Source organism: Pteropus medius, unplaced genomic scaffold (assembly GCF_902729225.1).
Source record: "Pteropus medius unplaced genomic scaffold, Ma_sr-lr_union100, whole genome shotgun sequence".
Taxonomy (NCBI): domain Eukaryota; kingdom Metazoa; phylum Chordata; class Mammalia; order Chiroptera; family Pteropodidae; genus Pteropus; species Pteropus medius.
In genome coordinates, this window is record NW_024345601.1 from 18,248,056 (window position 1) to 18,275,674 (window position 27,619).

The 27,619-nt window shown below is 37.2% G+C and overlaps 1 protein-coding gene across 2 annotated transcripts in view; it reads left to right on the forward strand.

Moving 5' to 3' along the window:
* THSD7B (thrombospondin type 1 domain containing 7B) overlaps positions 1-27,619 on the forward strand; it is a 742,175-nt gene that overhangs the window by 700,159 nt on the left and 14,397 nt on the right. For both annotated transcript variants that reach the window (XM_039874567.1, XM_039874568.1), the window contains 7 exons: positions 678-795; positions 11,562-11,707; positions 16,810-16,969; positions 17,843-18,016; positions 18,110-18,205; positions 20,414-20,496; positions 25,188-25,380. In XM_039874567.1, coding sequence (XP_039730501.1) covers positions 678-795; positions 11,562-11,707; positions 16,810-16,969; positions 17,843-18,016; positions 18,110-18,205; positions 20,414-20,496; positions 25,188-25,380 — 970 coding nt within the window. The remainder of the gene's footprint in view (positions 1-677; positions 796-11,561; positions 11,708-16,809; positions 16,970-17,842; positions 18,017-18,109; positions 18,206-20,413; positions 20,497-25,187; positions 25,381-27,619) is intronic.

The window sequence follows — 27,619 nt, forward strand, 5'->3', positions numbered from 1 at the left end:
AGTTTTCCTAAATAAGCACAGAGCGTGTGATTGCTAAAGCAGATTTTGTCATTCTTTCTGTGTTTATTAGATAATTTATTCTTCTACTTTGATTATTACAAAATTTGTGTATTTTTCCTAGATGCAGTTTTCAGAGAGGGCAAGAGGAAAATAAACTCTTTTGCCAACTTTTTCCATGATTAAGACCATGGTTATGTTTTTAGCATAATTGGTCTTTTTAAATGAACTTTAAATGGGTCATTGATTTTTGTTTTATTTTTATATTATTTATTTTTTAGCCTTGTTAGCTGTTAGTTTTGAGCTCTCTACGTACCATAGGCCCACCCAGAACTGCAAGGTGCCAGAATTTAGTACGGAGACGTTCTGATTCCTAGCTAGCTGAGTGACAAGACAGATCTATGTCATGAACTGCCTGATTTCCCAGTACCCTAATTGCAGGTCTATTCTAAAGTTTATAGAAAGAAACGTGGGCTGACAAGTTTTGATTTTTATGAAGTAAGGACAACCATTTTCTATAATCACCACAAATTTACATAAGAAAGGATATTTTCCCCCACAAACATGTAGAAAGATTATCATCATAGAAGAAAAGGTAGTCTTTCTCATAAAAGAATACTGATTTGATGTTGAGTGGATATGAATTCTCCAATAAAATCATATTTCATTTCCATCTGCAGCGTAACTTGGAGAAGCCTCAGAGAATGAGCATTCATTGCCTAGTGGAATGTGTGGTCAACTGTCAACTCTCAGGGTGGACGGCTTGGACAGAATGTTCACAGACTTGTGGCCATGGAGGTATCTGGATTCTCTCTTTTTTTCCCCACTAAACAATTTAATTTTTCAGTATCTTTCATTATGTTGTAGCTTGACCAGTGGGCATAAGACATGTTGGCCAGCTGAAAGCAACATGAGGCTGACCCAGGAGAAAAGAGAGAGAACTTAGCCTCATAGAATTGTCCTTTATGCCACTGTTACCAAGAACTCACTTGTTAACAGTGGCAGATGCCATAGGAGCTGCTGGTCCTATGGGACAGTGTTTATTCAAAAGGTCCCAAGCTCAATGAATTCAAAAAAATGTTGGCCTCTGTGGTTTTTGGAAGAAGTATCAGTTATATAAATAAAGCTGGTTCCTGTGTCTGATAAATGCCCAAATCAGAGTGGCTTAACATTATAGACCAGAGACTAGTTTTTCATTCACAAAAAGGTGAGTTTCTGCTTCATAAAGTCAATCAAGGACTCAGGTTGATGGAGGCTCTACCTTAACATAACCAAGTTTCTCTGGAGGGTGATATCCATCTGGCTCTGTGGAGATTTTGATGGACCAGGTTGGAAGTAGTATACATCTCTTCCATCTGTATTCTACTAGACAAAATTTAGACCCTCGTTCCCAGCTCAATCCAAGGTGGTAAGGCAGGAAATGTAATTTCTGGCTGGCCAGTCACTTCTCAGCACAGTGTTACACAGTAGAGGAAAGGGAGTGTGAATCTTTGGTGAACAGATATGTAATCACTACCTAAGTTGCCAGAGTCTCAGTGGGTAAGTAATGCATAATAGCAAGGAAAGCAGAAGGCAATTGATACTCAGAATCTAGGTGAATGGAAGCAAAGATGGCACTCCAGTTACCTAGCTAAAGTGGGTATTGTGACATGTGTCCGTGTAAGAGAGAGCAATAAGAGCGTAACTGAAAAAAAAACAGAGCTGTGGATTAGGCTCGAACTCTAGTCCTGAGAAGGAGTTACAATTTATCACAAGGTAAATGTCAGAAATTTGGAGTAGAGACTTAGAGCAAAAGCCTGTTATATGGTAGGCACTAAACAGGAGTAGAAAAGTGAAGAAGAATTACAAGTTGAATGAATCATGGAATCAGGGTAGGAAAGTGGATGCCAAGACCTGGATCTGATTAGCAAACATTTTTGGAAGCAGTTTTTTGGAAGTCCTGTGACTGAACCACTGGCACTAAAGTGTTGGCTCATTTCTAAGCTACTCACAAATTGGTGTGCTGGGGTTGTTGATAATTCTCTGCCTTAGTTGGGATCTTTTCAGGAACTGAGGCAGGATGCAGCACAGAAAAAGGGCTCATCTGTGAACTCAGCTGTAAGATCCTGAAAACAGTAGCCAAGATATTTGTTAGGAAAATGTGGCTAAGAATATTGAAAACTTCTCCTACAAAGAGCATCATTCAAACTGTAGGAAATGTGGGAATCACAATGTCTAATAAAATAACATGACATTTCCTACACAGTGGGAGCCTGAAAAGAACCTCAGAAAAGCAAATGTTAAGTCTTAGGACCAAGATTTCAATGATTGACCTATAGCTCCTCAAATGTGCTGATCGGTAGCATGGCATAGTTTCCAGGTGAGCATCCACTGTAAAGTTGGGTAGAGCTAGGTTCAAATTGTAGCTGTTTAAGCAAATTTCTTCATCTTTCTGAGTCTCAGTTTCTTCCTCTATAAAATGGCATTCATGCACATATTAGAAGCATTGTTTTTGGTTTGAGAATTAAATGATGTGAAGTATATGAAGACATCTAGCATAGTAACTGACACATCATGTGTTCCCACCAGTAGTAGAGAGGGTTATCGGACACTCCCTGGGATCTTTGAAAGATTATGCCATAGACTCACTTTCATATCTTATTCCTTTACCTCATTGAAAATCCATATGCTACAGTCATTTTAAAAATGAAATTTTAAAAACGCAAATCTGAACAGTTGTTTTTCTGTTGACTTAAGAGTCATTCATCTATTTATTTATCCTTTAAGCAAATACCTATATGCCACTTATAGTTTGATGTGTTGGAATGCAGTAGTGGAGAGAGAAAAAAAAAAGATAAATTTCCCTGTTCTCATGGAGCTTACAATCTAATTGAGAGAAAATAGAAAGTAAATAAAGAAATAAATAGGTAATGTTGCACATTGATGAATTCACTAAAGACTCACAAATGAAAGGTGTTATACTGGTGATGTCTTTCATCAGAACAACTAGTTCCTCTTCTGTCCAGTGGTGATCCACCCTGGTTATCCCACAGCCATAAACACTGCAGTCTTGTCCACACGGGCCTCTGCTGGGATGTGTGACTCTCACAGCAGTAAAGGGTAGCATGGAAAAGTAGAGAAAGGATGAAGTCCTGTATTATCAGCACGATCCACACCCATGCCTGCCTCTCTGTCCCCATCACTCTCCATTATCCTGTTGGCTCATTGTGCTCCAATACAGCATACATCAATCACATCCTTGAGTGTGTACTTCCTCACATGGAACATTTCATCATCACCCCACAGCTGTCTCCTACTACTTTTATAATGCATGAATTACATTTTAATCATTGTCTGAGGGGCCAAAGACTCTCTTTGGGTTCTTCATGGGTGAATCCCCCCAGTACCCATGAACCACAGTACCTAGCACATTGGAGGACCTTCAGCCAGGAACTAAGGATACACTATGTATGGAAGAGATAAGATCCCAGGGAAATAAAGTCCTCTGACTTCATAAATTTAATATTCTAGTGGAAAATTAGATGGTGATGACAAGACAGAGCAAATCAAATCAACAAGTAAATAAACACAAAAATAGCAGATGCTGATGAGTGCTATCATGAAACAAAATAGTTCATGTGATGGAGAATAACAAGTGCCTTGCATGGAAATGAGGGATAGGGGAAGAAAGGCTACCAAAGAAGTGATATTTATGTAAAAATGAAATGACAAGATGCCATAGTTCTTATAAATGTTGTTTCTTTACTAGCTGCTCAGTTTAATCTCACAAGTATTTTTGACAGTTTGTTTCATTCAATGCTATGTTATAACCTACAGAAAAAATATAAAAATGAGTATTTGTCAGTTATATTTATTTGTAGCCAACCTCAATCTTAAAAAAAAAAAATAGAGCAGTACAAAGAAGAATAGGACACATGGCTTTTGAATTTTTAAGCACCTACCCTCAGGACTCTGTGAGACAGCCTTTGTGGAATATATTGTCCTTCACCAGTCCCCAAACTTCCCCATTCTAACTTTCCAGTTAGTCTTACAACACCACTCTTCTCTGATCCCCACCCTCCTGGCAGATAGTAATGTTTCCCAAATGAGAGAATTCTGTATTTAAATCATGCCTTAATCCTCATGCAGTATAGCCTAAAAACAACAAACAAGCAATAATCAAAAGCAGACATGTATGGCACATTGTTTCTTAAAAGACACCAAACTGTGGAGCTGAAAAGGTTGGAAACTATTGTGGAGAAACATCTGTGGCTTGTCTCTTCGAAGCCAGTGTGCCAAGCAGCTGTCTTTTTGTATGAACTGCTTTCTTTTTTTCCAACTGGTTCCAGCAATAGGGCAGAGACCACAAGAAGAGACAGAGTTTATTGAGTCACATTAAAGTAGGAAAGCAAGTTACATGGGAGCCTGACTTCAGTACCTGCAGCTTTCGGCTGACTTATCAAAGGCAAAAGTTGACACGATTGTCTGTTTATGAAGTCACTGGGTTATTAGGCAAAACCTGGTGTGCTGGACATTCTCAGTGCTCCCCCAAGATCCATGTCCATCAAACCCACAGAACCACATTCATCTGAAGGAAAATTCTGAAATGAGATCTTCCTTATTTTCCAAGCATCTGAATTGTCTCTTTGATGTACACCTGATACTTGGCATATATACTTCTAATTGTGTTAAAGATTTCAAGGTCAGAACAGTTTAAATCCAATTTATTTTACATTACAGGAGACTGATTCTAACTTCCACTAAGGGATCTTTTTAGATAGATTTCAAAGATCAAAGCTTGTAATAGAAGAGCTTAATATTTGGATTAGTCATATTCTTTGTCTGCTGAATTTTCATCAGTTCAGTGAAATGTAGAACTCCCTAAATTTATCATATCATGAATTATTCATAATTATTATTTAACCAATAACATTCTAAGAATGTTATTAATCCAAGACTATGATTTTTTTATTTCATATTTTTAATTCAATGTATATGAGTTTATAATATTTTTCTATACTATGTACTCCAGCCTGCCTCTTGTGATTCCCAGATGGCATGTCATTTTTCTGTCAATTTTAGCCTATAATGAAAAAATAATATAGTATTAACTCCAAAGCACCACAACTTTGAAATTTCCAGCTTTTTTTCTTTTCTTTTTTTTTTAGGTTTCAAAGGCAAGCCAGTAACCTTTCTTTTAGTATCTGTATAAACTGTGGTCAGTGTGGTGTCTTTTATCAGGCACAACTGAGTAGTTATAACAGTTCAAACTTATTTACTGTACCAATTAATTAGACCCTAGGACAAGAGAACGAGAAGCTAACTGGTAGAATTAAAAAAATACAAAAAAAAATTTAAAAGACTAGACCAGAAACCAGAATATCTGCAGTTTAGAGCCGACTTTTCTAATTACAAGTTGTAGGACCTTGAGTTAGTCTTGCAGAACTCACTTGCACTTTTTTAATCTGTAAAATGATGAAATATTAGAATAATTACCTTTTAATACCTTTTGGTCAAAGGCATAATTATTGATGCCAGGGATATTCTAGTAATTTTTTACAAGAGTACTATAAAGTTATAGGCATAATTTTACAGGTGAGGTGAAAGGCAACTAAGCAACCTGCTTAAGGTCATGTGGGTTTTACATAGTGGAGGAAAGATTTGAATCCAAGTTCAGGTGTCTCCAAGCCCCATTTGTTCCACTATGCGCCTTTGCATATTACACTTTGTACATATAAATGTTCCTGTTGTATGCACAGACCTGGGTTGGGTGCTATATCACTTTATAAAACTTCTAAGAATTTATAATTATATTTAAGAATAAGCAGAGGAAATGGATCTCAGATTGGAACACCAAGGGCACATAGGGCTTTAAGAAGTTCCTCTGAATTTTAAACCTCCTAAAAATATACTTGTTTCATAATTAATAATGTTGCATATTATCCAGTACATCTAATTAGAATATAGGCAGGGAGCCAATCTTACAGATGGGGACGGCGTGACTCTGGTGCACAGAGTAGCTAGCTCCAAGATAGCCAGAATCCCTCTCTGATCTCCTCATTTTGCATCCCATGGAAGTATTTCATTTGAAGTATTTCTGCTATATAGATAGCTCACAAGTCTTATTTTTGAGGTCAGAGGTTAGAACATACAAATTTATTCTATCCAGAGAAGTCTAGAGCTCTCTATTTCCAAGCAAAGCCAAAGGTGCCTAATCTTCTGCCCTTAAAAAACCTATTCCACTCCTGTGATACCATGGTCTATCTTGACCTTGAAAACTGTTGTCTTGTTACTCCTTTCCTTAACTGACCTCACTGCCAGTAAATGGTCAGGACTGACACTAGTCTATTTTACTCTGAAAAGCCTGTGGAATCTGTATGTTGCCTAAATTGAGTGTTCTCTAAGATGAAAGGTATCTGGGTGCCTGACGCAATATTCAGATAAGCCATGGAATCCCTCTACAGGGGAAACACCTGCACTGTAGCTCTGAGTGAAGAACCATTACTGTATCTTTCATCTCTAACAATGACAAAGATCTGCCTTTATGGTACAGATCAGGACTGTAATTTTTCTCCACTTGGTTACATTAGAAAATAACCTTGATCCCAAATTTATGTCCACCAGGGTATATATTTAAAACAAATTTTGCACTTAAACTTGGATAAAAATTTCAGATGATATTTAAGAGAATAAAAAGTAGATGTCCAGCTCTTTATGCTTTAAGAAATTTATTCTGACAAGTACCCAGAGCAAATAGTTATCGCAGAGAAAGGTGTTCATACCATATTTGTAATTTTTACTAAGAAAAATATGAAATGTATGAATACAGGTAATGCATTTAGTGTAAAGGGCGACCTAAGTGCACCTTCCAGGTTTGTTCAAGTGGCCTAACAAGTACAGTATAGTGTCTGATACCTGACTTGGATCAGATGAGATTGAGATCTGTTGGAAAGCACATGCTTTTGGAGGAAGACAAACCATTGTTCCAATCCTTTTAGCTGTGTGATTTTGCAGATGTTATTTAACTTTTCTGAGCTTAATTTTGTCAAATAATGAAATGAGAATATTAATAATTATGTCTGAAGCAGAGTCTGAGACTGGGTTTCTTGTTGAAATGATTTGTTTGAGGGGCATGGGGAAAGCCCATACTCTCAAGAGAAGGGGAGCAAAGAAAGCAAGATAAGGAAGAAAAGATACCTAATCAAGAATATATCATCTCTATATCATACCACATTGTAGTCAATTAACTCAGCCCCTCCCTCAATAATGAGGAGTACTTTTATAATGACAAAAGGTATTATACAGTAAATTCCCTTTACTACGGAGACATGTAATTAAAATTAATAGATAGATATGACCAGCTATTAATGAGAGTTTTGTTAGTATCCCTTTGCCTCTTTTTCATTTATTTTGTCATCCGCTAGTATTTTATACAGGCTAATATTAGGTAGCTGGAACCAAAAGTTTCAGAATAAATGAATAGGAGGAAATACTTAAAAGTGAAAACATTTTATTTAATAACCAAACTTTTGGATGCACATCAGGAAGGACCACCATCAACTTGAGGTTGGATATATTAATCTCCATCCTTCATGGTGTAAGATCACCAACCACTTATACATGTCAGCTCTGGAAGGCCATTCTTTGCCAACAGTTGTTCATATGCTTTAAAAATTCAACTCACATTCAAAATAAATTATACTGAGGTGGAAAGCAAACCAGTAGTAATAGTATTCAAATAACATGCTATCGGCTCAAAGTTCCTTCATACACTGTTATTGTATTTACATGTCTATGGAATTTATAGGTATGTTCATGTAAATTGCTGAGATATTTAATGAACTATGTAAGGTTAAATAGGTATGTTCTTCTTTGCTCTATTATTGTATTTCCTTTTCCATTTTCCCCTATATACATGCTTCCCAAGGAAGGAGAGAAAAAGGATCAGAGAGAATTGCAAGCAAACTTACCCTACCATTTTTTTGGATTTTATTAAATTGAAAACATATTTTATAAGGAATACTTTTCTCTCTTTTATAGCCTAAAGAGTAGATTAATAGTGAGTCAATTTCTGTCTCTGCATCTCATTGGTATTGCTCATTCAGCAGATTGTCTATATCTACTACTGAATTCAGGTTCTAAATAGATTCTTAGACCCACATATTATGCATTTATTGAAGAACATAAACCCCAAACAAGAGGAGTCCAGACAGAGTGTTCAATAAAATCTCCCACTGTCAGATTGGAAACATGAGGATACATATGGCAGCAACCTTCACTCTTACTCTGAGGGCAGAAGCAATACAGACTAGGGTGTGAGGGATTTGGTGAGTTGGGACCAGGCTGAATCATTATGGCTTTCATAATTGTGTGCTTTGGGTATTATAAGCCCAATAGAATACAGGTAGCATGCTTTGTATACCCATTATAGGCTTGTTCTAGAACCAGTTCTAGGAATTGATATGAAATAGTAGTTGTTAAAATAATTCATTAAAAATATTAAAAATCTTAACAAGCACTTATACTATAGGTGCTATAGATACACTATAAGGTGGTTTATATATGGTATTTTTGATTCATATAACCAGTATGAGATAAGTGCAAGGAGCTATCATCTCAGTATTCTTTACCTGAATCACTATAATTGTAAGCTCTTTAGGCAAAACCCTTCATAATATCAAATTGTGAACAATTTGATATAAAGCCATCCCCCAATCAATAAGCATCCTCCATTGACGCACATATGCTGTCATTGCATCAGGATATTTGTTGGTCAGTCTCTAGCTGCAAATGGAACATGTACCCACAACAAAGGAGTACAAAATGGAGTGCTATGTACACTAAGGATTAAAGGGAGCTCTTGAGAAAATGAATGAAAAGTGTCTCAAAGGCCAGAGACACTATGACCAAACTGCGCAAGCCAGTCAGGAAACAATGGATATTTTATAGGGTAACCATAAAATTATGTAAGAGAAATCAGTAGCTGATTTATTCTTTGTCCTAATGATGTGTGCATAGTTGCAATTATAATCTGTATGGTAGTTGATATTAGATCAAATAATCGACTTGCATATTCTTTAGTCCCTGAAAATCTCCTATTTTTTATTAAAAATAATTTGATTCCCACTTTTAATAGATACACTTTTAAGTGGCATTTTCCCCAGCATGAATTATCCTCAGATAATAAGGACTTTCTGTCTACTTAATTTTATTCTACAGAAGAGGAAATTCATGCTTGGGGGAGTTAAATTACTTTCATGCAATCACATCATTTACTAGCTGTTATTTGGAGAGGACTGTTTCCAGCTAGAGGATTTTGATGCCAAATACAGGTTTCTTTTCACCATACATCAAGTATTTTAAAATTCTCTTTCTTTCATATTCCATATCGATCATACTTTTCAATACCTTTAATTTGGCCACAACCGCCACTGTTTTTCTCATCACAGGAAAATTTACTATCACCAAAACAATTCCTTCTTGCTTCTGCTATTAGGGGTCCCTCTTAGAATAATCATTACTGGGAGACAGTCATTTGCTTGAGTATTCCACCCAGTCCGATGTTTAGAATCTCAGGTAGTATTTGACCACTGTCACTGGATAGGCATCACCCTTGTTCTCTTGCCCACATCTCCCAAGCATCATGGCTAAACCTGCAGCTTCTGGAGCAACACTTTCTGAGTATGAATTCTGTTCTGCAACTTACTAATTTTTTGACCTTAGACAAGTGACTTAAACTCTCTGTACCTCACTTCTCTACTAAAATATGGAAATTGATAGGATTTTCCTCCAGGATGGTTACGATTATTAAATGAATCAGTGTCTATACAATATTTAGAATATTGCCTAGCATGTGGTACCTGATCAGTAATTGTATTGGTATTATTATATTATCACATATTTTCAGACACCAGATAATATCATGTAGGTAATTTATGGATATATGAATTAAACAAATATTCAATTAGTGCTTAATGCTATAAAGCACCATTTTAGAGACAAAAGCCCAATCTCAAGGAATTTAGAAGCCAGTGATGAGAACTTCTTGGTTTTCTTCAATAGTCTTCTCAGAGAGCATTAAGTTGGCACCAAATCTATGATAATATTTTGGTGGCCAGTAAGATGTCTAGTCAACTGAAAGTGTGAGTCACCCTTGCTTGTCCTTGAACTTGAGGGCATCTGAGAATTGTTTCTACCCAGGGCCTTCAAGTGAATTCTACATAGAAGTGAAATCATCACTAGCTTTCCATTTCTCTTAAGATATAAATGTAGAATCTTGGGAACTGACTAAAAGACGCCACTTTTAATGGCTTTTACAGCACTCCTTCAACCTAGTCTCCTCCTAGCTCTCTCTGTTCCAACTGTCACTAGCCTCTGTCAGTTCCTCAGATGTGTTTTGCTCCTTTTCATCTCATGACCTCACAACCTCTTTCTTCTTCATGGGACAGTCTCTGTGTCTGGCTTGCATTCCTTAAGATTTCTGCTTTAAGCTCAGCTGCTCAAGGAAATGTGCTCAGGTTCCTTCCCAGACTGGGCTGCATCCTCATAATATTTTCTAGTAGAATCTTCTGGTTTTCTTTTAATAGTTATCACAAATACAATTACATAATTAACTTTAAGAATTAGGAAGGCATTGTACTTACAGCTATTAATAGTAATGAAATCACATGCATATAGTACCTCATCGGGAAAAAAAAAAGTGTAAGGAAAAGAGTGGGTGGGAGAGAGATCAAGAGAGAGAAACAGGGACACTTAACTTTCATCCACTATTCCATAGAATGAGCTCATGACCTAATGTCTAAGAGTGGGCATAAGTTGGCATGGGAGCCCTGCTCTTTCCTCGGCTATTCTTACTAACCAATTTTCTTTCACTGTGAAATGGAATACCAACATTTGAACAGGTTTTTTAAACATCATGGCTCCTTCATATAAGCCAACAACTTTATCTTGTGCTCAATGAAAAAAGAAAATGGTCTTAAATGCCAGGAAAATTTACCATGTTGAATTAATTGAGGAAAACTATTGGGACCTCGGCGTGACACCTTCCTAGGGAATTTTCTAGGGTAATTTGGATTGTTTGCAATTTTTTACCTTACTTTCTAATTTAGAACCTAAAAGACAAAGAAGATGCAACTCTTTTTAATATTTATAATCCTGGCCTAAAATATAAGTTCTGTTAGGGCAGAAGTTACACCTGGCAATTCCATTACATCCCTAGCACATAGTAGGGCCTCTATCATACTAGAGCTTAATATGCTTTCAGTTAAGCTTAAATGTTTGTCGAACGAATTAACATTCTGCCAATGTTTATAGGACCAGTTTATTTGGCAACAATGCAGTTTGTATTTAGGAACACTAAAGAGGCAGAAGACAGAATTTCAGATCCTTAAGCATTATACAGATCTTAGATAACCTGTATATCTGTAGATACCTAAATTAAAATGGCAGAAAAACTGAAAGCTGGACATGACAAAGTCCAGTGTATTTTAATAAAGACTTAAGTATGTGAGGCAACATTCTGTCCTTTAATTCCCTTTCTAAGTCAAACTCTAACTGAAAAGCTGACACCTTCCTTATCATTTTAGGTCGAATGAGCCGAACACGATTTATCATGATGCCAACCCAAGGAGAGGGCCGGCCATGCCCCACAGAGCTTACCCAGCAGAAAACCTGCCCGGTGACCCCCTGCTACAGCTGGGTCCTCGGCAACTGGTCTGCGTGTAAATTGGAGGTAGGTCGTGTAATACTTAGAAATGCTTTCCAAAGCATTTGTCTGGCAAACCTGTGTGCTGATGGAATAAATTACACAGCAGCAGGAGCCTAGCACAATGTATTTTTATGCAATAGAGAACATGAAAAAATACAAGCAAGTGACTTAACCTCAAGCAGAGCAATACTGCTAGGAAAATATATAGCCATTCATTAGTCACTGATTATAATAGGCAGGGTCATGGGACTTTCAATCTCTTTGGCATCCTCAAGAATTCTCTGTTACTTTCCTAGCTTATTGGAAATATCGAAATATTATTTAATTAGGCAAAAGCCTGATGCTGTGGAAATGCACAGCTTTCTGTAGACTGTTTTTTTTTTTTTAAAGAGTCACTTTTAGGCTTAGACGAAATCTTGCATATGGGTAGAAAACCGAAAGCATATGAAAGTTATATTTTAACATTATTACACAAACCAAGGTTACTACATTTTCCTCAATGATTACTTTTTTATTGACCTGAAATATAAATGCCTAGCAACATGATAATATGTCACATACCTAGAGCTTTTGCTGTATCAGCAAAGATCCTCTACTGCATTTTCTCTCTGGCTTCTTGCGAGAAAAAGCACATTGATTTTTTCTATTTTCTTTAATATTTTATCCTTCAGTTTATATTCCAAAGCATGTTTTAATTAGATAACAATAATTTTGATTATGCATTAAGAAATCTGTATAGTATTTTTATAAAGATGTTTAGTGTTCATGTCAGGATGACATTGTCATGTAGTATTATTATCTTGCAGAAGTTAAATGCCTATGTATTATAATCCTAGAGAAATGAAAATGTGTGGTACTTTCAGTCTCCTTTTTACAGAGAATAAGGTAACCATGCTAAGTAACTCAATAGTAACTCCATGACTTTACATATGAATACTTTGTCTACTAGTCCAAAATCTTTTATCTTAAATCTTCAACAATTTTTAAATGTTTTTGGAATCATTTACAATTAAGACAATGGAAGGAATGTTTCTCCTTATAATTGTGATAACTATTGACAGAGTGGAGCAAATAAGCTGAAATAATTAAGGAGCCCATTGCAGGAGAAAGGAGAGAAAAGTAATTTAGGAAAAAAGGAAGGAAGGAAGAAAGACTGACAAATTCCATGCTCTAAGTCTTACCAGACATACAGCTGTTACTATACCTTATCTTTTCTTTTGTATTTTCCCTTTTATCTCCAGGTGTCAAGAGCCCTTTTTTTTTTCTTTTGATAGACAAGTCTGCTTTCTTGTCTCATGGGAACATTATGAGGAAATGCCAAATGGGTTATTTCATTTTGTTGTCCCCTATTGAGCTTTTGCCAGATCCACAGGGGTAAGAATGGCGTGTTGTGAACAGTCTCTGTAGCAGTGCTAGTGGGGACTGAGGGATTGTGGCATCTGTTAGCAATCCCCAGTCTCGTGGCCCTGGAGATTTCAAGAGCAGGTGGATCCAGAAACGTCAGAGCTGCCTCAGATTTCAAGATGAGATCTTCCCACTTACTGACGTATCCACTTAGGAGGAAACTCTGGATTTAGATCTCCTCAAGACAAAGCTCTCAAAAAACAAGTTTGTAGTTAATTGTTCTGGTGTGGGCACCTTACCCAAACATGGCCGATCAGCACTTTGCCCCACGAATGTGGAATGAAATTGAAGCTGTTCAAAGATACTGTATTCGGGACGTCACATTGTCCCACCTTGCAGATAAAGTCAATCACTCAGAAGCAAGAGAGAATAAAGAACGTGACACAAAGAAAAGCAGAGGCAAAAGAGAAAGGGAATCATGATGATATATAAGTTTTTCCTGGGTTCGAATATGGCATTCCTGCTTTTCTTGAAGCCTAATTGTGATCTCTTTGTGAGACAGATAACACAGTATCTTTTCAGTGAGTTGCTTTTTCTTAAATTTATGTGTACGCTGAGTTTTCGGAATTCGTGATCCAAGTATACCATGGGCCTTTGCACACAAAAGAAAAAGACCTCTCTCACAACAACACTTCTGCTTCTCCTTGCCCTAGTATTTCCTAACCTACCAAATGTAGGTTTATAACCTGCTCATTCACTGAGGGTGGTGATATTCAAGTGGCTGATTGCTTTCAAGTATGGATGTGCCAATTCTGCCACTATCATAAGTGGAAAGAGATTAGCAAAATGAAATGTTTATCATCAGGCTTCACTTTTTTTTAATGTTTTCTAACTCATTCTTTCGAAAATATAACATGTATTCACACATATGTTGATAAATCCAGCTCAGACTCAAGTCTAGCAGGCCTGATTTTGGTCAGTGTTCTGCCAATTCCTAACTCTGCAATTTTTGCAGTTTCTAACTTTCCAAGCCTGTTTTCGTTTTTGCATAATACCTGGCAAAAAGAGCTTAATAAATTGTAGTTGCTATTATAATTTTAACTAAAACTGTGATTGTGATTATTAGCATTATCTGCCTATCAATATCTGGTGATGCAAATTAAGAGTATACAAAAAGTATTAATGATCTGGACAGTGGAGAGTTAGTAAGAGAATCCTCGCTGTTGACATTCTTGCTCTAAGAAGCCCGGCTCTATTTTCAGACCCTGCTGTGTAAACTCTCATGAATGAGATTGAATAAGTGCTTGCTTTGTGAGTGAAATTCTCATTCTGATGCTGATTTCTCTTCATATTGTGGCCATTGTATGGGAGACTAAGGTTCAATATGGATACATACTAGGAGCACATGATGGTCTATCTTGGTTTTTAAAATGATCCCCAATGCAGATTTATTTCCTTTCATTTCCTTACACTCCATCTTCTGGAATGTTAGAACTCTAATCAAACTGCATCTTCTGTTACCTGAGGTTCCAGGCAGTAGTGATTTCAGATTTCATACAGGCTGCTGTATCTTCAGATCCTCCCTCCAAGTACACAAAGTCTGATGCTCTATAGCAAAACTTACAACTTAGACAATTTGGTGATGGGTCCATCATCTAGAATAACAGGTTATAAGAGAGAATTCTCCCTAAAAAAGAAATTTAACATACACTAGTTATTTTCCACTTCAGGGAGTAAACATTTACTAGAGCATTTGCTTTGAATGAATCTACCATGAACTGATTTTGAACCTCCACTTATCTCCAAAAAATACACTTAGATCCACGATTAGGGTGCATTTTTTTTTTAAATTTCACAACAGCCATAGAATTGATTAGAGCAATTACGAGGTTGAGGTTTTGATAAATCAAGTGTGGAATTGCCATCTTAGATAAGTAAATCATAATTCTTGTTAAAACATCTCTAGAAGAGAATGGCCCTAGTTTATGTGCCTCTTAAGATTCTTTAGGCTTTAAGTCACTACAACTTGGACCTCCTCCAAGTTGTACTTTTTTTTTTTGCCAGTGTCTTTGAATCCTAATTACCTTGTGTAAATAATATTTCTCAGCAGCCACTGCGTACCAACCATCCTGCACCTCTAGTGGTCCAGTTACAACCTGCCTTTGACACTCAGTAGCTGCTGCCACAGTGCCTTGATTTGATGGAGCTCAGCAGACCCATCAGCACCTGGATTCCCTGTTTCATGCCCTGGAACACTGTCCTGTCTAGTATAGCTGACCACCTTATCCTTCTTTAGTCCTTCCACTGCAAGAGCCACAGCAGCTCTAAGGCCTAGCAATGCAGTTTCTGAGTCTTGCGATGGGGAAAGGGCAAGGAGATGAAACCCAGTTTTCCAGTGCAGAACAGTTATCACAGTTACTTAATATCAGGTTAATGGGTTGCAGCATGTAGCATCCTTGACTGCAGCAACACAGGTGCAAAGGTGCAAGGTCAGTTGGTCAATCGGTCTCTCTTTTCCCCTCCCGCTTTTCCCCTCATCCTCTCCTTCCCTTCCCCCACCTTCTCCCTCTTTCCCTCTCCCACCATAATGCCAGTGGTAGTCATAAAGGCTATAGCTCTTTCACCATCTTCCAGACTAATGGAGGCTGAGTAGCAAACCTCGAAAGTATAGAGGAGTTAATACTTCCTGGGATGAAAGTTTATCAATGAGAAGTGGATCCAAGGAGGAGCTTGCATTTAAAGGCCTCTCCTTTCATCCTCCCTTGCCCTGTCATGGATGGTACTGAGGTATGGTAATACCATGTAGCCTGAGAGAGTTATAGGTGACTAAGAAAGTAGCTCTTTCTCAGAGAAGTTGAGGCCAGTTTGGTAACACACTACCTCATATTCACTTTCCCTCCGTTCCTGCTTCAGTTCTTTTACCCTCACTCAGCAGAAAAGCTTTGCCTTAGTCTCTGCTTTCTATGATATTTATGCAAAAACAGAGCTATCATCTAAAGTTATTCAAATATCCAATGGACTTCTGTTTGAAATATAAGCACTTGACTAAAACTAAGAAGAAAAGGCCTGTCTCATGAGTAACTGCCAAAAATTTTATAGTAGGAAACCTTTGATTAGGTAGATGTTTGGGCCAGATAACTGCCAAGAGCCTTTCAGTTCTAAGCTTCTGTTTCTGTGAGACATTACACCTTTTTTTTTTTTTTAATGTCCCAGAATAATCTGAGTGGGATTTGTATGAAATATCTTCAGTGAACATTATTCATCACAGAAGGCATGCTGAGAAAACGACTTCTCATGGCAATAGAGAAAATCAGTATTGTGCTGGAAACCCCAATCTAATCCATTTGAGAAAGGATTAAATTCCCTACAAGAGAAAAACAAGCAAAATAAAAGAGAAATGTATGCCCTGTGGCTGCACAGGCTCTCTTGGGGGAGCAGATTATAGGTTGGGTCATTTTATTACATATACCTAGACAAATTATGTATTGTTTTTCTTTTTCAATTAATCCTGGCTGAGTTCCAAAATGATTTGTCATTTTGTGAGTACATAAATTCCATGGGGTAAATTTGCATTTCTACTTCACAACTTCTCTATCAGCTCCAGAAGAATTGCTCAGTGAGGCTTTATTGTCAACAACTGAAAAATAAAAAATAAAAACTCCCAAGAGGAGGAATCTGCAGAAACATACAACTAGGGTTTTCTTGAGCAAGAGGTGGCAGTAGCCAAAACTCTGAGATGCTAATTACTTGAGGAATTTTGACAGTATCCTTTCTTCTTACAGGGTGGAGACTGTGGGGAAGGGGTCCAAATCCGCAGCCTTTCCTGCATGGTCCACAGTGGTTCAGTCTCTAATTCGGCTGTACGTGTAGATGATGCCCTGTGCAAAGATATGCCCTTTCCAGATGGCATCCTGAAACAGCTGTGTTCTGTGCCTTGCCCAGGTATGTAATTTTAAATAATCACAAGTGCCTCCCATGTTGATCTTATTTATTTTCTGTTATCTTTTTTTTTTTTCCTGGAGAAGCTCTATCTCATCAATATTAAAGTTTTTAATTAACTTTAATTCATTTTTAATTGTGCTTATCACTTTGGAATGTACCTCCAGCTTCAAAAAATAGGCAAGAAGAAAAAGAAAAAGTAGTCAAAAGTAGGCAAGAAGAAGAAAAAACAAAAGGACTGAACTTGGAAATTTAAGAGCTAAGTTAGACTCTTCATTCAGTCACTTCCCTAGTATTCTACCTGAGGGATATGCTTTAACCTCTTTGAGCAATGTTTGCTCCACCTAGAAAATGTGTTAATAGTACCTGACCTGACAGCATCTAGCACAAAAAATGTTGACTGAATCCATGAATGGATGAACCTCTGGGGGATGGCATGGTGGGGACAAGTAAGGCAATATGTTTATGACAGCAGTCTGTCAAATGGTCAAGTTTATGTAATTGTGAAGGTCATTATTAGTTACATGATATGAGTTTATTTTAATTTTAATAAAAGGACATAAGGCATAAGTTTAATATATCCTTATAGGATGGCATGTAACACATATGCATGCATGTAAATACATATACATACATATGTACATATATACACATGTGTGCGTTCAGTTTATTAAACTCATCATTCTTTAAGCCCAAAGATATTCCACTGCAATGACTGACTTACTCCCTCTATATGGTTTCTGTGAACACCAATTTTATCATGTTAAGCTGCTCTTTGAAAACTTAATTATTATAATGCTTACATCTGTCCGTGTAAATATTGTCAAGTACCAGTTTCCATGTCGTTTCCCCTTTCTGTGCTGCACAATCATCCAGGAGACTGCCATTTAACAGAATGGTCAGAGTGGAGCACGTGTGAACTAACCTGCATCGACGGAAGGAGCTTTGAGACATTGGGCCGCCAATCTAGGTCAAGAACATTTATAATTCAGTCTTTTGAGAACCAGGACAGCTGCCCCAAGCAGGTTCTAGAAACACGCCCTTGTACAGGTACCAAGAGCACTTATCAGTTCTCAGCTTTGACTGATTAATGTTTATTCTTTTGTATGTGAGGTATAATAGATCTGATATATTTGCTTGCAGGAGGCAAATGTTATCACTACACATGGAAAGCAAGTCTTTGGAACAATAATGAACGAACCGTATGGTGCCAACGTTCAGATGGCATTAATGTCACAGGTATTTCTACCTACGATTCGTGTGGGCACTTCAAAAAGATCTCCGAGTGTTGCTGTTTGTGAGAAGAATTAGCTTAGAAATTATAAGTAAGGAAAGACTGGACAAATGGCCTTAGATGATCCTCATGGCAAATTGTCATTAGACCTTTGCATCTCAGAAAGCAAACAATTCTATTGGAAGACCCATAATATATCACACAGCTTAACGAAATAAGCCGAAATACAATAAAATCTCCTTAAATATCTGAGACAAAGACTGGAAAACACAGATGCTAGCTTAAAACAATGGTCTCTAAAATTTTAAATCATGTGCTTTCTTAGTAAAAAGTTTTTGAAGACATACTCAACATATGTTTCTGTGCTACTATGCTTAGATATCATTAAAACATACAGAAACTAGAATTAGAGGGCTTATTAGAATATAAGAAAGTTTTAAATATTATATTTGTTAATCGTATCAAAAACTTGTTTCCTGCAAGTTATAGATGCTTTTATTCAAAACTTAGTTTTGCAATACTGTGCTAGTCATGATTATTTAATATCTGAATATAAACTGAGGGAAGTGGTCTTCAATCATGATGGTGTATACAGTTTGATCTACAAATAGCATTCTCAATAATTTTAAAGGTTTTTTTATGCCTTTTCAGAGAAAATTAAATTGCAATTATTTTTATTTAGTACTGGGCTGACAAAGAACATATCGTAGGAATGGAATTGTCAGCTCTGTCTCTTCCTTGTATATCTGTTTTTGCATTTGGTAATCCTCTTAATCCATAGTTTATTCATACAATAATTTGTTTTAAGCTACTTGTCAATTTTATATGTTATTGTTAAAACTAAATAGACTAGAAATATACCTAACTAGGAAAACAGAAAGCATCATACTCTACAATATGATGAGAGTCAGAGAGGTGAGGGTTGCACTATCAAATTCTCTGCACAGAGTACTTCATCCCCAAAGTACAACATGTGGACACCTGATGGATGAGCTCCAGTTGCTAGTATCATTGTCTGCTATTATTATTATTATTAGAACTTAATTTCATTCTTAAAATTTAAACAGTAAATATTGTATAAACTATATAAATTCAAATATTTTCTTCTCAGTTCCCAAAATAGCCTCTTCTGCAGGGGCGCACACTTTGAGCTTTGGAGATCACTGTTTAAAGAGTGGAAAATCCCCCTCCAAACACAGTAGCAACAGGACTGTGTGGTTATTGCCACTACTGCCCAAAGTAATAAATCCACACCTAAGTGCTAATTCTGGAGTGTGGGATTTGTTTGTTTATTGCTGTATGAATTATTTTATTTTCCAAGTAATAGAATTTAGCTGCTTCATTCTTATGGTAAGTGTAGATCTCGCTGTTTTCTGCACTGACTTACACCCAAAGCTTTTTTTCTAGCTGCAAAATCAAACTGTAACTGGTTGACAATTATAGTAATGCAAAGGCTAGAATCTATAAATGCAACCAGTATTATAAATAAGGCTTAAATACTGCCCTAAAATAGTATGTAATTTCTTAGCTTGTACCTTGAATCCAGAAAGGCAAGACTTATATGTAAATGATTTTCAGATTATAGAGGCATGCATTATCCCATCTATTTTCAAAAAAAAATTAATGAGTACTATGTCAGATATATGGTTGTCCCTCTTAAAGCCTATTCATTTGCTCTTAAAAATATGTGTGGGGTTGATGTGTGTGATGTTTGTATCCTCGTTGAAATACATTAAAAAATGTCACCAAAACGTTTGTCCCATAAATTGATTAGTGGCCTTATTTTAGCATTTGTTTGTTGAGAATTAGCCTAGTGCCTAGTTGGGTTATTCTGGAACTGTAGAAAAATATGTGTAGAATAAGTCTCCAGTAGATGTATTTTCTGCTCCTGAACTTAAATTGAGATTTCACCAATTCTTTTACTGATGCTGGCACCCATAGACCTTGCCCTCAAGCATAACCATATGATAGCATCACATCACCAGTGAGCAGGTATAAAAAAATTTACTATAAATATCTTCTGTTAGCACAGCCTCCCATCTCAAACAATCTATCCTGGAGTAATCAATAAAATAAGACTGGACCATATGTCAGCAAATGGATTAAAAAAAATGATACTGTTACAAAATGGTCAGTGCCAGAGAGGAAAACAAAATGTTTTTTAATGTTTATCATAGAAAAATCTGCAAATGATCGTGGGATTTCCTTTGTAGGAGGCTGCTCCCCTCAGGCACGTCCTGCTGCTATTCGACAGTGTAATCCAGCCTGCAGAAAACCTTTCTCCTACTGTACACAGGTGAGTCATGTACTGGAGACTTCTACAAGTATTTTAATTACTGTGTTATACACATGCTGTTGGGTGTTTTCGAGTCTGCTACAGTCAGCAGCACTTCCATGTGCCCATGATACCATCTAGAGGCATTTGCAGGACTAATCACAGCTACTAAGAATTTCTTTGCAGGGCCATGTATTAAAGCAAGCAATCATTAGGCAAATCTGTTTTTCAGTTATCTAATTTTATTAGCTCTATTTAACAATACATGTTCTCAGCTGATATATTCTTCCATTCTTAGCCTTTCATATACCTAAACTATTTTGAAAAATATTATAAATGCATGTTCACATTTGCTAAGTGTTACTTAGTAAAATTGATTATACTATAAATGCTATAGTGTAAGGTTTTAGTTCATTTTAAATAAGTTAAATATATGCCTATGGATAAAAATTATATATATGTGTGTGTAAACACACACATATATTTAATTTTATTTTTCAATTAGAGTTGATATACAGTAGTATCATAGTGATTAGACATTTATTTAACTTATGAAGTGATCACCCAGATAAATTTATCTGAAACCATACACAGGTCCTACAATATTATTGACTATATTCCCTATGCTATACTTTATATCCACATGATGATTTGTACCAATTTGTACTTCTTAATCCCTTCCCCTTTTTCACCCAACCCCACACCCAACTGGTAACCATTGAAATGCTCTCTGTATTTATGAGTTTTAGTTTTATCTATTTATTTTGTTCTTTAGATTATACATTAAATGAAATTATATGCTATTTGTATTTTTCTGTCTGACTTACTCCATTTGGCACAATACCCTCTAGGTGCATCCATGTCACAGATGACAAGATTTCATTCTTTTTTTATGGCTGAGTAATATTCCATTGTATATATGTACAACCTTCTTTATCCATTGATGGACACCCTCTATCCTCCAGGTAGCCTCCATATCTTGACTATTGGAAAAAATGCTGCAATGAACATATGGAATCACATGTCCCTTTGAAGTAGGGTTTTAAATTTCTTTGAATACATGCCCAGAAGTAGGATAACTGAGTTCTTCTTTGTCTCTTGTTATAGCCTTTGTTTTAAAGTCTTTTTTTGTCTGGTATAAGTATCACTACACCAGCTTCTTGTTTGTTTCCAGTTTCATGAAATATCTTTTTTCATCCCTTTGCTTTCAGTCTGTGTATGTCTTTCAATCTGAAGTGAATCTCTTGTAGGCAACATTTTTAAGGGTCTTGTTTTCTTTTCCATTTAGCCACCCTATCTTTTGATTGGAACATTTAATCCATTTACATTTAGAGTAATTATTGATACATAGGTATGTAGTTATTGCTATTTTATTATTCATATTTTTTATCTTTTTTCTTCTTAAAGAAGTCCCTCTAACATTTCCTGTAATACTACTGGCTTAGCGGTGATGAACTCCTTTAGTTTTTCTTGTCTGGGAAGCACTTTATCTGCCCTTCGATTCTAAATGATAGTTTTTCTGGATAAAGTAATCTTGGTTGTAGGTCTTTGCTTTTCATAACTTTGAATATTTCCTGCCAATCCCTTCTGGCCTGCAGAATTTCTGTTGAGAAACCAATTGACAGTCTTATGGAACTCCCTTATGGGTAACTACTTTTCTCTTGCTGCTTTTAAGATTCTCTCTTGTCTTTAACATCTGGCATTTTAATTATGATGCCTCTTGGTGTGGGCCTCTTGAGGTTCATCTCGTTTGGGGCTTTCTGGGCTTGTAAGTCCATTTCCTTCACCAGCTTAGGGAAATTTTCCATCATTTCTTCATAGGTTTTCAATTCCTTGGTCTCTCTCTAGTACTCCTATGATATGAATGTTGGTATGCTTGATGTTTTTCCAGAGTTGCCTTAAATTATCCTCATTTTTTAAATTCGTTTGCTTTTGCTGATTGGGTGTTTTCTGCTACCGTCTCTTCTACATTGCCGATTTGATCTTCTGCTTCATCTAATCTGTTGATTCCCTCTAATATATTCTTTATTTCAGTTATTGTATTCTTGAATTCTGACTGGTTATGTTTTCTATATCCATATTGTATATGTCCTATCTCTTTGTTGAAGTTCTGAGATTATTGAGAATCCTTATAACCAGTGTTTTGAAATCTGCTTGTCTCCATTTTTAGTTTTTTTCCAGGAGCTTTGCTCTGTTCTTTCATTTGGGACATGTTTCTTTGTATCTCCATTTTGGCTGCCTCCCTTTGTTTCTATGTATTAGGTAGAGCTGCTATATCTCTTGGTCTTACTAGAGTGGCCTTATGTAGTAGGGGTCCAGCGGCACCGTCTCTCTGGTCACTTGAGCCAGGTGCTCCCCTCCTGTTGTAGTCGAGCCTTGGTTGCTATTTGCACAGTGGGAGGGATTGCCCCTCAGGCTGATTATGAGGACTGGCTTTGACTACAGTGGAAGAGCTGATGTGTGGAGGCTGATTCTGTGGAGCAGAATTTGTTTAAGCAAGGTTCTAGGGCCTGCTCTTAAGGAGTGTTATTTGTGAAGGTGGTTGGGTGGTGCTCTTGTGTGGTCTAAAGCTGGCCGCCAGGTGTATTGGTTCTGGGGTCCCTTTTGTGAGGGACTCTGTTGCCAGCCAAGCTCACTTGCTGCCTTTTCCTGCCAAGAACCACTTGGTATGATCTACAAAGTGATCTTCAGATGGTTGCCACTTGTGCTGGACTTAGAGGTGCCTAGGAGAGGCTCAGCCACAAACTGAGGCTGGTTGCTGCTTGTTTGGGGTTTGTAAACCTTTGAGAATATTTTAAAAGAGTCCATAGCATGAGCCAAGACAGGCCATTTGTATGGAAAAGCCACCGGAAGTGGCTTAGGTGGGCTCACAAATTGAGTGGGGTGGGGTCTGAGGGAATCACCAGGATATGGCCAATAGTATTGTTGAAGTTGATGGAGATTCAGATAAGGTACGCACCTTCTTGTGCAGGCTGAGTTGGGGTAAGGACTCAACAAAGGAACAATGGCTTCTGCCAGCACTTATGTCTGGGAGAAAGCTAGCTCTCACCCTGAAGCAAAGCAATTCGGTTTCTCCCCATATGTTCCTGGTGCCTTTCAAGCTGCTGCCCCAGGAAGAGCAAGTAAGTCCATGCACGGGCCCTTTAAGTGGAGAACCTTAGACTCCAGCAGCCTCAGTCTCACTCAGCTACAATCTCTTCTGGTTTTCACAGCCTGAAGTTGTGGAGACTTCTTTTCCTGGCACTAGAACCCTAGGCTGCGGAGGCTGGCGTGGGCCTGGGACCCCTCACTCCTCTGGGTGGACCTCCGCAGCAGAGATATTTTCAACTGCCACACATGGGTGTGAGACTATCCCATTTGGTGTCTCAGCCCCTCCTACCAGTCTTGATGTGGCTTCTGTATTTCCTTAGCTATAGGACTGTTCAGCTAAACTTCATGCGATTCTCAATGATGGTTCTGTAATTTTGATGATGTGAGAGGCGGTTAGCATAGCCCTTACCTACTTTGCCATCTTGACCAGAAGCCTATATTTTTTTAAGCAAAAAAAATCCTTCTCCCTTAATTCCCATCCACTACTGTTCGGGAATTAATGCAAAATTTATAATGTATTCTAATCAATGGCACCCATGATGTGCAGTGCATATATAAAATTTTTTAAGTTATGTCATGGTCTCATAGGCATGTGCCTTTGGTGAAATCTTCTTTTGCTCCACTTGGGCTGCCCTCCTTGAGTGCAAAACCAAGCCTACAAGTGGAGAGGTAGTTCAGACTAGTTAGTGATCAATAGCAGAAGGTGAGAGAGACTTGGCATTCAGCAGCTGGGGCAGCAACAGAGCTCAAAGAGCACATAACTTAAAGAAGATATGTATATACATATATACAATGGGATATTACTCATCCATAAAAAAAAACTAATAAAATCTTGCCATCTGCAACAATGCACCTAGAGGGTACTGTGCTGAGTGCAATAAGTCAGACAAAGAAAGACAAATGCCACATAATTTCATTTATATGTGGACACTGAAGAAAAAAATAGACAAAACAGAAGCATAGATACAGAGAACATTTTGATGGTTGCCAGATAGGAGGGGGTTGAGGGGTTGGGTGAAAAAGGGGAAGGGATTAAGAAGTACAGACTGGTAGTTTCAAGGGGATATAAAGTATAGCATAAGGAATATAGTCAATAATATTGTAGTAATTCTGGTGTCAGGTGGGTACTAGATTTATCTGGGTGATCACTTCATAAGTTATATAAATGTCTAATCACTGTGTTGTGCACCTAAAACTAATAAAATATTTTGTCAACTGTAATTGGAAAATAAAAATATTAAAATTAGGTATATACATAATTCCCATTGCTTCTCAGTATCAAGGGCAGGTTGGAATGAGTGGGAGGAAGAATTGAGGATAATTTGATTAAATGTCAAACATCTCTATGAGAGAGAAGAGGATGTAGTTATTGACAAAGAATTGTGATTTTATGTTTGGAAGGTGTAAGAATCGTAAACCATTAGGAAAAGCTGATGATTTATTTAAAGGTTGCTTTTGGAATTCAGAAAGATGAACTACTTATTGGATTTTCACTTCTTTGGCAAGTGTGTTGCTGAAAAACCCTAATTGCCATGACATATGCAAATATCAAGTGATTCTGACATTATTTTTTCATCTGCACAACTTACTGTGTAACCATAAAAATATTTTTTATGCTATAGGGCGGAGTCTGTGGTTGTGAGAAGGGCTATACAGAGATAATGAGATCAAATGGTTTTCTGGATTACTGCATGAAAGTACCTGGCTCAGAGGATAAAAAGGCTCATGTGAAAATCCTTTCAGGGAAAAACAGACCTGTGAATTCAAAAATACATGATATTTTTAAAGGATGGTCTCTTCAACCCCTTGATCCAGGTACGTTTCAGTTATGAGTAAAAAATGTAAATTTTCTCATTGGGGATTGGGTTTCATATTTTTTTACCACTGTCCATAACAAAGAATGGAGGGAAGGAAACAGAAGAGAGGGAAGAGGCAATATAGTTTAGTTTAAGGTTCCTCAAATTTGAGTGCTGTATATGATCTCTTTTAAATGTAAAATGTTTTCATGGATGGTTGAGGATAAGTCTGTCAACCCCCATCTAAGAGATGCGGAATTAGGTAACCAAAATAATAACCTTTAAAATATATAAATTTTAAATTCTCTTTGCAAATGTGTATGGTTTTAAATTAAAAGCAAAAATAGGAATATCTTCTCAGCAGCATGCAGATACCTTAGGAAATGTCCAGGGACTCTGTCTGGTTTGAGAAACAGTAGTGAACTGATAGCATCAGTTTCAAGGCAGACAGAACTTGTAGATATCATGCCTCAGACTGTACCCGTTTGGAGATTATGATTTCATAGATGAAGAAATTAATCTAGAAGCACCTACCCTGCAGGATTATTGTGCGTACTAGCACAGTGTCAGACCTGTAGGGCTCAGGAATTGGTGGTTATTAAGGACAGTAATGAATTTTTTTTTTTTTTAAGTATTTAAGGGCAATTCACTACTCAAGTCACTACCAGAGTCTCTTACTCTTTAGCTAATTTGAATCAACAATCATCGTCTCTGTGGCTGCATTTAAAGGATTATTTACCAAAGTTCTCTAGGCATTACCGAGGGCGGTTTTACTCAGAATTGGGGTAGGATGCTCTTCTAGATGGACTTGCACGTTAAGCATTGGAAGAACAAGAATTAGATCCAGTCAGGGATTGAGCCAGGCTACAGCTTCATCCTCTGTATCTGGCAAGTCCTTACCTATTTAAGAACATCAGCCAGAAAAACTCTAGTTGTGTTTTACAGAAAAGTTGCCTTCGTTTTTATCAAGGTGACAGGTAGGATCTTAATAACTTGGCTTCTGACCTGTCAATGCTGGATGCAGGAGAAAAATCCCTGGGTCACAAAGTGGAGTTGAATACCATATGGAGAAAGTAGCCTGGGCACACTGATGGTGGACAGTCTTCAAATTTGGAGCAAAGGTCTCAACAATTAGCTGACTTTTCCTGATAACATCCCACATTGCCATGACTTTGGGAGAATGCTGAAACAGGGAGAGGGGCGTGAGTGTTGAAATCAGAGAAGGCATTTAAAACTGAGTCGAGAGAGTAGGTTAAACGCATGATCTTATCTACCTTTTCTGTTTCAAACCCCTTGGAATTACAGACTCATTTTTTAAAATACTAGCATAGAAGAACATATTTTGAAGAATTTCTGAAAAATTTAAAGCAGATGGGACCTGATTTGCAGAAAAACGAGTAGAAATTAGCACCAAACTGGCACTGAAAAGAATTGCCAGAAAGGAAACCTTGGAGAAAGTTCAAGCTTAGAGTTAAGTGCACAGGTCAGAATTGGGCACTAATGTTCTTATTAATTAATTGAAGTAAGCCTTATATAACATTCTTTCCCTAAATTCTCCCATGCCTTGCCCAGGAATGAAAATTAGATGCTTTCTGTGTACCCTGTGGTTCTGCGCTCATTATATTGCATGAATCATTTCATTTTCTTGAAACCTAATGAGATGCTATCATTCCCATTTTAGAGATGAGTCTGATACTGGCCAAATTATTTTGACCAAGATCACACCACCAGTAAGTGATAGAAAAGTTTGAAGGGCAGGTCATGAAGCCTTTACATAGTACTTGTTTCTTCCCACTTTATAAAGTGGGCAGAAAATGAAAGCAAAATACTCTGCCTATCATACATACCTCTTCTAAGAACCAAAATGCTACTAATGACTGAGCAAAGTGGCATAACTAACAGGGCATGGAGAGGAAAGAGGTAAAACTTAGGCAAAATATAGTTTTCTTCCTGGAATGATGTGCTTAAATGAAGCAAAAACCAGAGCCCAGCCCCAAAGGACCCTAGCTCTTGTGGGAGTAACAAGATGTACATACACTCTTTAACCAGCTTTTAAAGATGACCACAATATCTTAACTCACTTTTAATTCCCCTATATGTCTGGGCACGCCATAAATGTTTAAAAACATCTTGTTCATGTTGTGACTAAGTTAGGAGTAGATTTAACTTTGAAGGACACATGATATGAAATGTAGACAGGCTTACCTGTTGCCTGTGGACTCTGTTTCAGGAAGAGGATTAGGGTAAAGTTTCAGAGA